The 18,128-nt window shown below is 39.9% G+C and overlaps 1 protein-coding gene across 3 annotated transcripts in view; it reads right to left on the bottom strand.

The window, feature by feature from the left end:
* Positions 1–18,128, bottom strand: part of Numb (numb homolog (Drosophila)) — a 50,386-nt gene that overhangs the window by 17,633 nt on the left and 14,625 nt on the right. For 2 of the 3 annotated variants that reach the window (XM_005409425.2, XM_013507160.1), the window contains exons 3-4: positions 11,951–11,983; positions 993–1,067 (exon numbers count right to left, since the gene is read on the bottom strand). In XM_005409425.2, coding sequence (XP_005409482.1) covers positions 993–1,067; positions 11,951–11,983 — 108 coding nt within the window. The remainder of the gene's footprint in view (positions 1–992; positions 1,068–11,950; positions 11,984–18,128) is intronic. The other variant, XM_013507159.1, reaches the window with a different exon arrangement.

The following is an 18,128-nucleotide window of genomic DNA, read 5'->3' as shown; positions in this document are numbered from 1 at the left end:
TTTGGTTTTTCTCCGGTACCGGGAACCGAACTCACGACCTTGCGCTTGCCAGGCAGGCGCTTTGCCGCTGAGCTAAATCCCCAGCCCCTAGGTAGCTATATTTAAAAGAACACTCACAATTTATCAGGCAAGCTGCCTGATCTTTATCAGCCAAACTTTCTCCCTGTCCAGTGACACTTGGATTTTTAAAAAAACTGTCTCTTCTTGCTAAAGTTTTTTGACTTCAGGTCTCTTATAAAATTTTAAGTAATGAATAAATGCACTTACATAGCACCATAATTTCTAGGCACAGTCTTTGCCTCTATTTCCAGTCATTTACCATTAGTTTCTCTACCTAGAAGATATTGTTTAGATGTTTTATACTGTAGCTTAATAACACTGTTTGGATCCTAAGTAAATGTTAAGCAAATAGCCATTCACTAGCACTTAAAATCTCATTTAAACTGGGTTTTCCATTAAATACTAAGTCAATTAGTTCATCTAACACTTTCAAAAATAATGTTTTCTTAAAAGTAAGATAAATATTTTCAGATGTGACTTGTCATCTTTTACAAGTTTTTACCTATGGAAAAGGATGCATCATCTCTTACATTTGTGGGGGTGAAACTTTTTCAAATATATAAGAACAAAAATGCACCAGGGATATAGCTCAGTGGCACAAGCGCCTGCCTGGTAAGCGCAAGGTCCTGAGTTTGATTCCTGATACAAAAAAAAAAAAAAAAGAACAAAAATAGAACTCAGATTTTAGCATTAAGTGTTAACCCTTAGAACCTTAAGCATGCTACGCTACACAGAACTAAGTACTGAGGAAACTCTATTTTCATGTGGTGAATGAGTAACCAATTTGGCATCCTGCGTATCAGTCTCCTGAAAGATTGCACTTTGGACAAAGTAGGATATAAAGTCACTTAAACAGGTTAATGGCATTATATTTAATCATTAGAGATAAAAAAATCATATGAGCAGTCACATTTAAGCTTATAAAATCTTACCTTAGTTTTCTCATCCACAACTCGGAGTCCATCTGCTGACACCCACAGGACCGCCTTCACTGCTTTCTTTCCAGTCTTTTAAGAGAAACCAGAAAAGGAGGGGTGGGGGAGACACACATATACAATATTAAACAAAGGTAATCGCCCACAGAAAACCTGACTTCTGCCTTGCAAAATCACAAGTACAGATGAAGTCCAAGTTCAGGAGGGGGGCCCAAAGCCAGGTACTCAAACCAACTGCAGACACATTCAGGGAAAACCAGCCAAAGCCATTATTTTAGGAACACAGTGCCAAACAACAGGAAGTAAGGGGGAAGGAACAGATGGAATCAAAACCAAGTATTACATTCCATAAAGGGCGAAGAATTCGTAAGCAGATTCTTCACCCATTGAAAAAAATCCACCAAGACAACCAAGAGTCAGGTAAGTATTAAATACATAAGGAGTTACACCACAAGTAGCTTCTACACTGTCTTTAGCATATGAAGTAACAGCTGAGTCTGAACTGAGATGCTGACCATTCTATCCTGACACCAGTGTGTGTAGCAGGACCCTTGGTTACCCAAAAGTTTCAAGTTAAAAAAGCCAAGAATTCTTCATTGTTCTATTAACAATGCTTAAAAGCCACTCTTTTACCTCTCAAGATTACTATAAAATGCGTTTTGTTTTTAATTTGACATTAAGTGCATGGAGATGCTTCGGGGATATAGGAAGGTTTTTAAGAGTAGAGAAAACTGTCTAACATGAATTTTCTCTTTAACTGGCTGAGAAAAAGACTCTTCGGCGTAGAAGAATCACATGAGAACAAGCTGGTTTTTTTTTCTGTGATGGAATAGAACAGTAAAACTTAACAACATCCTTTCTTCTTAACTGCTCCAAGGATATAAACACAATAAAACCAACAGAACAAAGGCTGAGAATGAGTATCAGATTACCATAAAAGTGTAAATCAAAGGAACCTGATGCTGAGTTTGGAGACGCCTCCAGAATGGATAGGTGAAACTAACTGACTGTCTACCATGGTCTACAAGTGTCCAGGCCTAGAGATGCTTACTGTGGGAGGCATGGTCTTATTTAAATGAACAACCCACACGGGCGCATCATCTCTGCCATCACCACCAGCACCACATGGCGGACAAGTGCTCATAACTTGTTTGCCAGTGGAAATACTCGAAGAGCTCATAGTCCACCAAAAGGTAACACTGAGATAAATAGAAAATAAATTATACAAGAACTGGTGCTAGAGTAGAGCTGAAAACAATTACAGTAACACCAGAAAGGAGGGACAATCAAACCTATCTGTGGAACTGGGGATGGCTATACCAAGATGACTGAACTAGATCCTGAAATAATTCTTGATGCCTAGGACGTGGGGCAGGGGAGTAGGGAGCCAGGGAGTAACACAGGTAGTGAATACGCAAGGACGAAACAGCATGTGTTGCAGAGACAATGCGGAACTCTGGGGCTCTGTGCGTGTTTCAGTATGGCTTGAAAGCAGGCTGGGCGACTGGTGTGCGGGAAGAGGAGAGTAGTGGGAAACACGTAGTCACGGGGGCCTTGTTTGCCTCTTAACTCTAAGGGCAGTTAGAAGCTACTGAGGGAATTTCAACACAGTGAAACAGATCCGCTTTTCTTTGGTTATTGGGATCTAGCCCAGGGCTTCTTGTACGCTACACAAACATACGTCACTACAGTCACTGCGTCACATCCCTGTTCCCAGGTTCTCCTTTTCTCTTTTCTTTCCTAGTGGTACTGGGGATTAAATGTAGGATCTCTGTACTCAGCTATCCCCCTGCTTTTTTCTGAGCCAGCGTCTCCCTACATTATGAAGTTGCTCAGGCTGGGCTAGAGCTTGTGATCCTCTTGCCTCAGTCTCCAGACTGCTGAGGGTACAGCCATGCGCCACCACACCCCGCTCAAACATCACCTTGACAGCGGTGTATAGGAGCTAGAAAGGGATTCACTAGGGCAACGAGGATAGAATTCCAGGGGTGAGAAAATGAGGGTTGAGTTCTCTTGGCTGAGAAAGGCAAGGAAATGAGATGATTTTTTGAAAATATGAAGGAAAAACAGGATTTCCCTGGGTTTCCTGGATTGGGTAACTGGCTGGAAAAGGCACCCACTCAAAGAAGAGGAGAGATGCAGCAGCAGGTCTGAGAGGGGAAGAACAGGGTTTCCAGCAAAGCCTGAGGTGTCTGGGCAACACGCAGGCGGAGACTACGAAGAGACAACTGGATACGCAGGCCTGACACTCAAAAGCGAATTCTAAGGCAGAATTTTTCATCTGCGAGACATCACTGATCGAAGAGGGTTTTAAAAAGTAATGAATGGTTCGAAGTACCAAATGTGATCTGACGATCAAGAAAGCCACGATGTGAAAAGTGCCCACTGGATTTGGCAAAGAAGACATGTTAGGGCAACGGAAGTTGCTACGGTGAACTGCAGGTCAGTACGGCTGGGCTGTTGCCCCGGCGCTGGCCAAACACTGGTCTAAGGGTTGCTGCGGAGGTATTTCATCAACATAGTTAATATTTATAATCAAGTGACTTGAGTGAAAGAGATTAGCTCTCATGGGTAGGACTTGTCTAACTAGCTGAAGAAGAAATTCTCAAGCCTGCAACACAGAAATCTGGTCTGAGTTTCCACAGCCTAAGGACATGTCTTACAGATTTCAGACTCACTAACCCCACAGTCAACTGAGCCAGTTCTTAAAATAACCTCACACACACACACACACACACACACACACACACACACACCCTACCAGTTGTCTCGCTGGAGGATGCGGATGACACAAAAGTGGAAGTGAGATTTAGATTTGAATGAGTTGAGAAGTAAATGGAGGCTTATGAATATTCTTTTAAAAGTTTTTCTATAAAAAGCAGGAGAGCTATAGGGCAGTAGGGGAAGGCAGAGGATCACGGAAGTCTGTAAAGGTTGTGATGAACTAGCACATTACATTAGAAAAAGAATAGGCTTTGAAGTAAGACAAGCCTCAATTCAGCGCCACTATCCCAAATCTAAGCAAATAATATAGACCTCTGAGCTTCCGCTTCTTCATCTGTGAACTATCTGTAGACTTAAGGTTAGAGACTGTATATAGCACCTGGAATTTAAATAGAGTAATACATTGATAGCTATTCATCATAATATTGCTGGTGATAAACTTTTAAGAACCTCCCCCCAATTGTAAAGAACGACTTTCGACGATAATGATGACCACAGGTCATATTCACATGCTGAACAGTAAAAGCCAAAGGAAAGACACAGACTGAAGGCCCAGGGAAAGGAAGAGAATACTTCACAGAATAAAGTCTCTAGCGAGGCAGGATGGGGTGAAGCTAGAGTACAACTTTTTGACAGGGGTGTTCTTTCCTCTGGACGGGAGGGAGGAAGAAAGTGAGAAGCAGGTGCAGCGGCACTCACTTGCAACCCCAGGAGGGGGAGGCAGGAGGATTACCTGAACCCAGGAATTCTGTGAGACCAGCCTGAGAGAAAGAGGGAGAGTGGGAGGGAGGAAGGGGTTTGATTTTGGCTCTGGAACTTGTCTGACGAAGGGCAAGTTACTTCCCTTCTCTATGCTTTAGTTTCTGTATCTGTATAATGATGTTAATAACCTCATGTACCTCATGGGGTTAATGTATGTAAAAGGTTTAGAACTAGGCTGGTCATATACTTTATCCTCCCTTTTGCAGGAGGGTACCAGGAATCTAATGTTTGGCGGGCAGGTGCTGCACCACTGAGCTAAATCCCTGGCCCTCTCCTCTCTTTTAGAAGGATCCCTTTTAAAATAAAAGAGGGGTTACATATACCCTACAACAGTAAAACAGTAAAAAGTAAAACCTACAAACAGGTATCTCACTGGGGCTGTTCCAGGCAAAATGGGCCACGTCACCCCCACTGACCTCATATGTAACCAATATCTGAGCAACACTTCGTACTTTGCTGGAGACAGGCTCCGTGAGGGCAGGGTTTTCCATCTACTGTACCGTTCACTGCTCTATCTCTGAGCTTGAACAATGCGTGTAACAAGAGTTTAAGAAATATTTATTGAAAAAAAGAAATTTGTTAACTATTTGTTGCAGGGTATAAAAGACAATGACACAGAAGATTGCCAGATGACACTGACAATCCTGTGTAAGATATTTAAATTTGCAGTTCTATCCATCTGCACATTGTGTAATTACAGTCTGGAATATTTAGCACCTAAGGCAACAGAAGGACTGTTTCAAGGTTGCAAGACTGGCCGGGTGTGGTGGTACACGCCTGTAATCCCCGCACAGGAGGCTGAGGCAGGAGGATCATTGTGGGTTTGAGACCAGCCTGGGCTACAAAGTGAGCTCAAAGCCAGCCTGAACTGCACACTGAGACCCTGTCTCAAAACAAAACAAAACAAAACAAAACAAAACAAAACAAAACAAAACAAAAAAACAAGAAAGCCTGGAAGACTGAAGGGGGAAAAAGTAGGTCATTTTAGAATGAAAGTGTTCTCTGTTAGTTTCCTTACAGTATTCAGAGAAATGTAGTATTTTCTTGGCCCAATTATATTGTTATAAAAACAACTGGGCCTTTTGAGATATGATTTATGAAAACTTTCAGGGTATTATACTAATGTATCAGAATGAGGAATTGCATGTCATATTCCATGTCCTCTAATGTCTCTAAACGGGCAGAAAACAGATACTCTTTTAGTATTTATTCATACATTTCGGTGCCAGTTCTGGCATAGGTACTTCTTCAGGCAGGTATTGAGATATTAAGACTCAAAGATATCTGTAGCTGAAGTTAAGTCTAGATTTTCTCTCACAAACTCTATAATAGCAACAGTTCTACAGTACTGAGAACGTTAGAGTCTTTCATTCTGATAATATATATTTAAGAAAAAAGACAAGAGATGAGTGTTGCTTTTGCATCCCCTTAAACCAGGAATCCCAGGAAGTCAGATCGAAGTTAGCTAACAGAGCTAAAAAAGAAAAGATGAAAGTATGAAATGTAAACTGACATACACTGTAGTGGCACAAATACCCTTTAAAAAAAGACTGCATACCCTAGCACTAATAAAAACGTGGCTGTGTTAAAGCAGATGTGAGACACACTGTTCTAACATGTTCCACTTTAATAATTTCAAAGGTACAGATGGAATTCACACTGACTAGAGCTAATGCTGTGCAAAAGTTTCAAAATAAAGATAACATTGCTTTCTTCAAAGAAAGAAAATGAGTCTTACGTGGACAGAAGCTTAGTAACTTAGATTTACACTAGTGAAATCTGAGAAGGATTAAACTAACCTGTATGTGAAAAATGACAAGTGAAGGTATCACTTCCAAGTAACCAGTCTACTCTCTAAGTATCCTATCTAAAATTTTAAGAAGTAACATCTGCCATAAATTCTTTTTATTATGGGAGAATATAAACCAAAGGCACAAGTGAGCAGGCTGACCTTGGAGAAAATGAGAGCAGCTGTTTGATCTATTACAAACTATTCAACTGGAAAACTGTACAATGAGTAGAAGAAATCTACATGTCTTATCATTAAAACACTGTTGAAAGCACACGAAATGGATACACACACTAAGAGTAAGCATACTGTAAGATTATTTTCTTCTAAATGTAAAAGCTGCCCATAGTAAAAGGCCAATTGAAATAATCCATTGCAATATAGGACTGCTATCTACCTACCTATCTCCAGGGTATTTTTTGTTCTTGTTGTTGAAACATTTTAAAAAAATGAATTCAAAAAAGATGAAGATAATAAGTCAGTGATATTCTTCAGAGGCTGAAAGATTCTTCCATTGCTTTAATTCTATATATTGATGTTATCCTGGGAGAAATGAGTTGGAGGAACGAATTTTTGAATTTTTTATATCAAAGACTGGCAAGGTTGGTTTTTTTTGTTTTGTTTTGTTTTGTTTTGTTTTCAGAGACAGGGTCTCACTATGCAGTTCAGGCTGGCCTTGAACTCACTATGGAACCCAGGTTGGCCTCAAACTCACGGTGACTCACCTGCCTCAGCCTCCCAAGTGCTGGGATTACAGGTGAGCACCACCAAGCCTGGCTCTGGCAAGAATTTTCTTTTTTTTTTTTTTTTGCTTTTTCTCCGGTACCGGGAACCGAACTCACGACCTTGCGCTTGCCAGGCAGGCGCTTTTGCCGCTGAGCTAAATCCCCAGCCCCTGGCAAGCATTTTCTATGAAGGGCCAGGTAGCAAATATTTGGGCCTTTGAGAGCCATGCAATCTTTACTCAAATACCTCTATCAATATAGCACAAAAGCAGATGCAGAAAATCGGTAAACAAATGGACATGGCCTTGTTCCAATAAAACTTTATTTTAAAAAACAAATAGTGGAACATAGTCTGCCAATATTATGATCTCTAAAGTTATCATTAACTATGTTTTGAAAGATAATTCATCACATTGAAAAATTGCACCTATATGAAATCCTGTCCCTGAATTTTGTCCCCTCCTTTTGACAAATATATTTTTGGCTATTATTTTAGTGTGACTCACATCTTAGGTTCCGTCCAAACTAAAAATTCTATTTCCAAGACTACTAAGAGATAAGAACATGCAATTAACCAGCATAAATAGAGGTGATATTTTAAAGGCAAGACAGTTATGCTGGGCCTACGAGAGACAGGAGCAGGAGGTTAAGCCGATGTGCGAATGTAAGCCAGAGCGCAGAGATGCGAGAGACAAAGGAAGCACGACTGGCATACTATGACTACTTGGAAGCAACAGCATCAAACAGACCAACTGGGTCGGAGGCGCAGAGCAAGTCACTTTTTCTAGGCAACAATGATTTGCATTTTCACTGTGCAAAGTTCTTTCAGCTACAAACCAAAGAGGTCTTCAAGGGTACCCAATGTGTAAAGAACCGCTGCTCAGGCTTTCTGTCACACCTACACACAGAGATAACCCAATCATTACAGAATAACAGCGACCAGCCAGGCAACCAAGACACAGCGTGCCTTGTGCTAACCCAACAAGAGACTTCTTTCACAGGGAACGTGGCTTCAGCTTTGTTTTAAACTTGAGGAGAAAAGCCTTGAAGTCTATAATTTAGTATTTGAATTTCTGAACTGAATCAAGAAGTAATGAGCAAATACAGTGAGCACTGTATTCCCCAATGCACTGAAGGGATAGAAGCACAGCTGTCTTTAGGATTTGAGACTGACACTCTAGTGGCCGCTTTATTAAAAGTATAGTAGCTTTCAGTTTGGAACAGTGAGGCATATTTCCTACCAGCCCTTTTTTCCAGTGCTGGGGGACTAAACATTGGACCTTTGTACCGAGCTACATCCCTAACTTTAAAAATTAATTTTTTTATTTTTAAAATCTGAAACAAGGTCTTGCTAAATTGCCCAGGCTGGGCCTAAACTTGTGATCCTCCTGTCTCAGCCTCCCAGAGTGCTGGGATTATAGGCAACCTACACTTTCCTGAGTGGACCACAGATTGGTCATCCTATGAATAGGAGGGAAATGGAGCACATGGGCACAGAGTAGCTGAGTGGATGTGGCGGACGACACATGTGAGTTTCCTTCTAACTGGTTTTTTCCCCCTTCTAATTGGTTTAATGTTCTTCGTGAAGTAGGAAGAAAGCTGAAAGAAAGAACAAAGAAAGAAACTCTGGGGGTTTAAGGAAAAAGGAGGCATGAAATAGTCATCTAAAAACCAGAGAATAATCGGGTTAAGAAAAAAGGCTGTTCACTTTTCTTAAAAAACTGACCTCTCGTTTATGTTGCGTATGGACAAATCTTGCCTTTTCACTCCCCTGCTTGTCATAATAAACCAAATCCTAAAAAAAACCATCTAGTAAAATATTAGAGAAGATAAAACTTATACAAGGAGGGTAATGGGAATTTACACGGAAGGAAGAAAAGAGAAAAGGTAGCAGATATGCCTCTACTTTTAAGAAAATGATCCAGAGTGAAGAAAAACAGTAAGGACAATTTGTCACAGAAGCATTAAAAAAAAAAAAAAAAAAAAAAGGAAATTTAAAGTAGAATGTAGATGTAAATATACTGATTTAAGAGTGGTCACAAATACCACAAAATGTTTTACTCTTAAATATTAGGTAAAGGGCCAGGGAGGTAGCTCAGTGGCACAGTGCCTGCTTGGCAAGTGCAAGGTCCTGAGTTCAATTTCCGGTACAAAAAAAAAAAAGAGAGTATTAGGTAAAAATAGTATAACCATGCATTATTTTTTGACCATGAATTCATTAAAACCTAACCATTTCTAGTGGTGCCGTCTAATAATTACAGAAGCATACAAACTTGAAAAAAATTGGCAATACTTTAACAGGATCTGCTAGAACAAGAACTGTAACATTTTTATCGATTTTTTATACCATTAGGATTGACATACTCGCCCAGGGAGGGGCGCACAAACGCAAACGCCTGCAGTGTTACAGGCAGGTGATACAATGAAGTGGTGTGAGTGCAGGGACAACAGGAAGTTGCAGGGACAACAGGAAGTTGCAGGCACTGTGGTGAACACGCAACCCAGAGGCACAGCTGATACTCAGCTAAGCCGCTGGTGTCCCTCAGCAAGCATGCTGTTTTACTAAGTTTTCTAATTCTTTAGATGTTCTAGTTTTTATATGTGAAATCCTCAATACTTTTAAGTATCTGCAACTAGTTCAAATTTGTAAACGCTGCCGCCCACACAGCGTATGTTTAGGAAGTGTCCAGGTCCTGGAGTTGTCCGGCATCCTTTCTGCCAGCGGTTTCTCCGCTTGCTCTAACTAAGGCATACCTCAGCAGAGGTCAGCACTTCTGAACGAAAGAACGGCAACATGGGGTAGGTGAAAGAACCTTGCACCAAGTTTCAGAAAGGCCAGATTTTGGGGTAAGTGCTGCCATTTACTCCTAGCTGGATGACCTTTTTGAGCTTGTTTATTCTTTTGTAAAATGCATTGTTATGAACCACTGTCTAATTCACTGAGCTGTTGTAAGCAGTAAATCAGAAAGTAGAACAAAGCATATCATAAACTATAAAGCTTGATCTACCTACAAGTAAACAGCTTTTATTTTTTTATTTTTTTATTTTTTTGGTTTTGGTTTTTCTCCGGTACTGGGAACCGAACTCACGACCTTGCGCTTGCCAGGCAGGCGCTTTTGCCGCTGAGCTAAATCCCCAGCCCCGTAAACAGCTTTTAAAAGGGACCTAATAGAGTAACATAAGAACATTTTATCTTCTATGCTGAGTCAGTTCCCTCATAAAGTGAGAATACAGATTACTCAGGTCATAGGGTTTCTCAAATATGTTAAAATTGTAAATCCTTTTCAAACGTGAAATGCCATGTAATACCCGGTAATAAAGCATTTGCTTAGTATGATCACTTTACATTAATGAAGCCACTTTATTTTGAGACAGGGTCTCACTATGTAGTTCAGGCTGGCCTTGAACTCACAGCGTAGCCCAGCCTGGCCCTGAATTTGCACTGATGCCCCTGCCTCAGCCTCCTGAGCGCTGGGGTTATAGAGTACGAAACCTGGCAAAGCCACTTGTATAATCTCTAAAAAGCTGAGTCACTACTGGCTTTCCTAAGGCAACGAACAGTTTTATGTAGCCAGTTTGGAAAAACTTTTCTGAGGCCCTCATTTTTCTCTCCCTTTTAAGATGTTTCTAACACAATTCTCTAACAGACCAGGCTGGTTGTTCCCTACAGCTAGTTTCTGGAAACGCTGCCCATGGAGGACGGACGCAGGCGGTGACTAACGGACAAGAGGAAGCGAAGAATCCTGGCCACGATTCATACACTCACAATCAGGGCTAAGGCTATCACCTTACCCATGTAACCATTTCTAGATAAAAATTTATTTTCTCTCCTTGTTACTGTGGATTGAACCTCTGAAACAGCACCTCGTAAGTCACTAAGGTGCCCAGCCTGGGCTGAATTTGCACTTCTCCTTCCTTCTAGGTGCGGGGCGCCACAGCCACGGGAGAAACCCTGTCTTGTGCTACTTTATGAGGTTCTCTATGTTCTACAGCTGACCCAGCACACTCAAATCAAGCCTCTTTCTGCGCCAGCCTATTTCTTGCAGACTAGCGTGAGGGTAAATTGATGGCAACCGAAAACACCGAAAGGCTTCAAATTAAAGTTTTTCACGTAAAAGCACATTCCCGGTGAGATTACTTTGTAGCACTTATTCAAAACTACAAAATGATAAACTTGGAAACAAAAATGTATTTACCTGTTTGGGTACTGCCATCCTAAGCATTTCTTTTTTCTTTCCTTCTTTTTTTTTGGGGGGGGGCGGGATATGCTGGGGATTTAACCCAGGGTTTTGTGCATGTTAGACAAGCACTCTACCACTGAGCTATATCCCTGGCCCTCATTCCCTTAATTTTAAGGATATTTGAACATTAAGCAATTTTTATTAGGAAAGCATTTACATAAACAACCTTCCATGTGACAGATACTTGGTAGACTAATATTAAGATTTTCTTAGATTAGCAATTTAGGTTAAAAATCAGAAGGATCCTCGAATGTAAGTTCATATACTTTCACTGATTCACCTCAAATTTAACTGAGATGGGAAAAGTAATAACATTGAGTGCTACACTTGGGGTATCTTAAATTTTTACTTGAATTTAATATTTCTTCCCATTTCTCTATCAATATTGGACAATAAGTAAAATCTACCAGTTAAAATACAGCTAACACAAACAATTTTGCAAGATCAAATAAAATTTAATACCTAGTGCTGAAGAGATAGTCCTTTGAACTTTTGATTCATTATTGGATTCTCCTAGAAATCATTAGATTTAGTATCAAAGATACATAGGTAATAACATAAATAGCAACTATCTGATTCATTAATTTCTATATACAGTCAAATCAATTCCTGTTTTATAAAGAAGCCAAAACTATACTTTTTTAAAAGTATGTCAGTGCTATACTAGGGGTGTAACTCCTTATACAGCAAGCATGAACATGGCATCAAACTTACTTTTCCAAAGAAGCCTTTGAAGAACTTCCTTTCCTGGAGGAACAGGGGGACAAGTCGAGTGCTATTATTGTATGGGCTAAGTGTCCCAGGGTTCACATCAATAAGCACACACAGAAGTAGGGAACGGCAGAGTGGGAAAAGGTAGGGAGTGAGGGTTTAAAGAGTTATCCATACCAGGAGTGACAAGGAGGAAGGGCGGTGCATGAAAATGCAGGGAAACACAATGTGTGGCCTAGGAATCCATGGAAAGAGAAGAAGTCAGAACCTGTATTCATGCAACTGATTTAGTAATCTCTATTTACTTTTAAAACAGAGATTATCCAAATTTGGCAGCAGAGAAAAGACTCGGGTGCACTGTTGGGTATGATCTGCATTTGAAATTCACAGCCGTGAGGAATAAACAGAAGACTGGCTCCACACACACTTCTCAACTTAACATCAGCGGCGGTCAGGTGCAATGGCGAGTGCCTACAGCCCAGCTACTAGGAAGGTAAAGCAGGAAAGTCACCTGCGTCTGACGCTCCAGGGCAAGCCTGAGCAACGTGTAAGAAGCTTCTCTTTAAAAATAATTTTTTAAAAAATTAGTGGTCAGGGCTGGGGATTTAGCTCAGCGGCAAAGCGCCTGCCTGGCAAGCGCAGGGTCCTGAGTTCGGTTCCCAGTACTGGAGAAAAACAAAACAACAAAACAAAACAAAAAAAAATTAGTGGTCAACCATGGCCGACTAAGTTTAGTTATCAACTAAAATTCAAATGACTACACAATCACGTAAAAACTGCAAGAGGTCTGGGAAAGGACTGCAGTGGGGAAGCTCTGACCTAGCATGTGCGAGGTCCTAGGTCCAACCCCCCCCCACCAAGTGAAGGTGCAGCACACAAAGTTAAATTGTGAGCATGTGTCAACAGTTCTTGTAACATTTCTGTTACTGAGTTCAAGATGTCCCCTAGAGAAGCCCATTCTACTGAAGGAGAGCTTAACCACTGGCTTCCTATTTCCTTATGCATTACTATTAATTTATATTTGTGTGCTGACTAATTCCACAGCATACACAGGGAAATAACAGATATGTTTTATTCCAGGCATAAAATAAATTACCTATAAAAAACACAATGCTAAGATTTACACTGGAGCTGAGAAAACACATCTGAGAACCAAACCATGTCTGCAGGCCACAGACAATGTTTAAGAATCAGGGTTTTGTTTTCTTGCTAAACCCTCTACCCCCATTGGCAGGAGGATTTAACCAAGGGCCTCATGCACGCTAGGCAAGCATTTCTACACCCAAGTGACATGTGGACTTGGCTAAGACACATTCAACCCTTTTTATTTAATTTTGAGACAGGCTGTCTTCCTCAATCTCAATCTCATTCTCTCTCTCTCTCTTTTTTGTATTTTTGAGACAGGGTCTCATTATGCATTCAGGCTGGCTTTGAACTCACTTTGGAGCTCAGGCTGGCCTGGAAATGACAGTGATCCTCCTGCCTCAGTCTCCCAAGTGCTGGGACTACAGATACGTGCCACCTCACTGGATGAGGCAGGATCTCTTTAAATTGCCTAGGCTGGCCTTGAATTTGTGATCACCTTGTCTCAACCTCCAGGGAAGCAAGGGATTAAAGGCAGGCACCATCACACCCAGCTTTTCTTTTTAAATGCTGTTGTTTTAAAATAAAGAGATGTGCACTAACACTTAAAAACATGCAGTTCTGAAACTATCTAGAAAGAGAAGCATAGTTATTTATGGTTCTACCACCAATTTTAAAGCACTGTTTATAAAAGCCAGCCACTAATTAAGCTCTGAAGAATTTATGAAAAGCAGATGGGCTCTAACTTACCCAGCCTAGCTTAACTTTACATTTCCTACTTGGGATGAACTGTAGGTAAGCCATTACTTTTTTATAATTATCAAATTTTTACTTTTGGATAAGTCTCGAGGAAAAGACAACTGTTTTGAAGTTTGACTCTGAGACAATTTGTAAACTCATTCAATATTTCCAAATACTGGAACTTCTTTCTCCCCTTAATGAATAGAAGTCACAAACAGCATCAAGATATTCTGAACTTAAAGAATAATAACATAACTGGGGCAGTTGTGACAGTAAGACTAAGGCTATTTCTGCTGCCAAGTTTGGTGGCCCTAGTTTTAATAAACCATGAGTAACCAACAGCTTTCAAGGATGCAGCCAAAGTTAAAAGAGTCACCATTCTTGAGGGATAGGAAGGGCAGGGAAGGAGATCTGTTAATATTTAATACAGCTCCTAGAAAAGCTCTTGTTAAGTATGGAACCCTCTTCTTAGATCCCAGATGTTAATGAAAAAAGTTGACATGCAAAATGCATAAAAAGTTATTAGAGAATATTAATGTTTTTTTAAAATTAAGTTATGATTCTTTTACCTGCTAAAACAAGAACATACATTAAAACAAATATATCAAATAGTGAATAAAACCCAACATATTAGAAACTGACAGTATAATGAAACTAGTCTAAAACCAAGGCAGAGGGAGGGACACTTAAGAGACGATGGGAAGAAATGACCTTTTATAAGGAAGGGCATTTTGGACCAGAGCAAAACAAGGATAACTAAAGGCTTGAAATAATATTTACAAAGCCCACTGATAAATAACAATGTTCCTCACTCCGCAAGTGACTATGCCACATAGGTAACAAAAATGGGCAAGAGTCACTTCTGTCGTTCATCTTATATAATCTAAATCCTGTAGTAGCTGATTAGTGAAATTATGTCACAAAGGAAATGTGTTGAAAATAGCTACAACTAATACTATGTATAGACAGTGTAAGAATTTTAAAAATATATTTATGCTCTTAGGAGCATATCTTATTTAGTGAGGGCATATTTTTCATTTGAGAATATGAAATATGCATATGGCTTCCAGGTAGGTTAAAGTAATTCTAAATTTTAAGGGACTACACTTTGGGGGAAAAAAACCACTCCCCTCAGCTATACTTGGAAATTTTTTTTTTCCTCAATTCTCCACAAATTTAAAAATTACTAGAAATGTTAAACGTTTATAAAGGTCATTCATATAAGTTTAAAATATTTGGTTTGCTACTTAACTGTATAATTCTTTAAATTTTAAAACTTCGACATTCAAGTTAATTCCAAAGGTGTTCTATTTCTGTAGGCTTATGCACCCTTATATTTGCTTCCTTTAAGAAATTTTAAAAGGAAGCTTTATGATTAAAATCAAGCCAATAAAGACCTCCGGAGACACAGCAGTTGGCACAATTTTAGTAACTCACACAGCACACTGTAGATCCTCAGGGATTTTTGTTAGAAGAACGTTAGGGCAAGGGGGGAAAATGACACCTAGATATTTCTACATAGTAAAAATGTGAGAGAAGACCAAAATTATAACCTATGAATCTAGAATTATCCCAGAAGAACGACACCCTGGAGACTTCCAGCTTGCTTCAAGGCTCTCAGTATAGCACAAGAAAGGGTATTTCTAGAAGGTGAAGTTTCATTGAGCACAATAAACAGGAAGTCTACCCCATCCTCCAACAACTCAGCTGCATTTTTAGTAATACATGTCTGCCGTGCAGAGATGTATGTACAAGGATATATATACACGTGATCCCAGTCTCTTCTCCGGGATAGGTTTTGTCTGCCAGTTTTTAAGTAACTTCTTAATGACAGCTCAGAAGTGGTCAATTTCCCCTCAAAGTTCAAAAGTTTAAGTATGTCCAAAAAAGCAATCATCCATACATATCTATACGTCTACCTATAATCCTATCTATTATCTGTCTATCTTTTTTAGTCATACAAGACCACAGGGAAATAAGATCTATAGAGATATGTAAAATGGTTTTCTAAACTTTAAAAATTATACATAAGATTTGACAATTGTAGTACTTTAGGATTTAATCTGACCTCATACTGAGTACCAGACCCAACACTATGTGTTCCAGAAAGAGCTTCTGATTAGCTACGATGTGCCAAATACAGTTCTAGGTCTATGTATAATTTTAAAATGGAAATGAAGAGTAAAAAGGGGCTGGAGGTGTGGCTCAGTGGGAGGGTACCTGCCTAGGATGCCCAAGGTCCTGGGTTTGATTGCGAAATTTAAAAGCAAAACAAAATGTTTAAAAACTGGCAATTTAGTTCCTATTTCTGATGACACAAAAACTCATTAAATTGTATCTAAATAGTCCTATGCCTCAAACAAACACGCTTATAATTAATAATCTTCTCGGTTAAAAAAGTAAAAAGTTAAAGTAACAAAAAAATCCACTCAATCAAAAATTAGTTTTGAAACTGGATGGTTAAGTACTACCTATCTGGAATCCCAAAAGATTCTAGTTAAGATTTTTTGCAAAATGGAAGGGGACCAAGAGATGGCGGGGAGCGGAGGGTGAAGAAAACTAAGATGTACTACGCATGTGTGCAGCTCCCCACAGGAAATGTACTCACTGTGTACTGCAAGCACGTGCTAACGGAAAAGAAAAAAACGGGAAAAAAGGGTACTTCTTATACGTTTTTGGGTTCATTTGTATATTACATAATATACTGCCTACATAAAAAAGATGTTTCTAGTTAAAAGAAAAATTAAAGAACTACTCAGTTCGGCTGAGGGTGCAGCCCGGTGGCAGAGGGCCTGCTTGGCACGTGTGAGGCCCTGGGTTTGAGCCAGCACCACAAACAAAAACAGAACAATTAAGAGGACCGAGTCCTCATCAAACAACTAAACAGCATTTCTCAAAATCTTCTGGACAGATTTAAGCCACCTAGTCTGCCCTTACTTAGAGAATGAACACAAGGCCGCACTCCCAAGGAGAGCGTTCTCTGGACTTACCCCTCAGTGGCCCTCAGCCCTGTCACGTGAGCTGCAAGGCTTTTACTCATCATCTGTGGTCTGCTCCAGGTCCACCTAACCTGTTCACTGGTCTGTTGTTTTTAGTCATTAGTAATAGGTGTTAAAGAATAGTCTTTAAGTAGGACACGTCATTGGATTAACATCTTTTTTTTTTCTTCTTTTTCTGTGGTACTGGGGGCGGGACCCAGGGAGAGCTGAACTATATCTCTTACCCCATTCGGTTTTAAGACAGGGTCTCACTAAATTGCCAGGGCTGACTTTGAATTTGTGATCCTCCTGCCTCAGCTTCTCACGTAGCTGGGATTACAGGCATGTGCCACCATATCCAACGTTAAGGTGCTCTTAAACTCATCTTATTATTCTTCTAGGCAAACTAAAAATTATTTTGTAGAAAAAGAAATTGAAATGTTTTCTTTTAAACTGGTTTGGTAAAAATGGAAAATTAAATTATCTGAGTCTGTATTTAATTGGGAAATCTATTCAGGTAACATGGCAAATCTATCAGTGACAGTTTCATGTACAATATTACATGGATATTAGTCCTCTCAACGTTATGGATGAACTAGAGAGGACATAAAAACGAGGAAGGAGGGCTGGGGATTTAGCTCAGTGGCACAGCGCCTGCCTGGCAAGTGCAAGGTTGTGAGTTCAATTCCTGGTACCGGAAAAAAAAAACAAAAAACAAACAAACAAACAAAAACGAGGAAGGGCTTCATAATTTAAGAATTTAGTTAGACGTCGTAGTGCATGTTGTAATCCCAGGTACTCAGGTGGCTGAGGCAGGAGGATGGTGAATTTGTCTCAAAAAATAAAAAGGGCTGGGTGTAGGTAAATGCAAGGCCCTGGGTTCAATCCCCAGTACAGGGAAAAAAGAAAACTAAAACAACTTTTTAAACAAACCAAACCAAACCCTGAATTCAAATGACTAAACTACGAGGTAAAGCACATACACAGGCATACACGAAAGTAGGTATACGTACTTGTGTGTACTTAGGACATTGCTATTATTTAGTCTTCATATGCGACTACCAGTTATTTTCTCTGCCTTTTCTTTCTACAACAGATTCAGGTATTTGTTTCAAAATAAAATTTACCTCTCAGATTTTAAAAAATTGTATACACTTTATGTTAATGGATTATAGATAAGAGGTAATAGAGACTGTACCAGTGGTGGCGAACCTATGGCACATACACCGCAGTGGGCTGTTTGTACCAGTGAAAGCTCTAAAAGGTTTGCCGTCCCTGGAGTATACCAATAAACACAACAGTTTAGTTATCAAGCAAACTGAGAAGTAAAGCACTCATTAGTAGTCAGACTTGTGGCAGCCCACCACACCAGCAAACCC

The sequence above is a fragment of the Chinchilla lanigera genome, unplaced genomic scaffold (assembly GCF_000276665.1).
Source record: "Chinchilla lanigera isolate Chin_1 unplaced genomic scaffold, ChiLan1.0 scaffold00122, whole genome shotgun sequence".
Lineage (NCBI taxonomy): Eukaryota > Metazoa > Chordata > Mammalia > Rodentia > Chinchillidae > Chinchilla > Chinchilla lanigera.
Note: the sequence above shows the minus strand (reverse complement) of the source record. Positions and strands in the feature narration are given on the sequence as shown.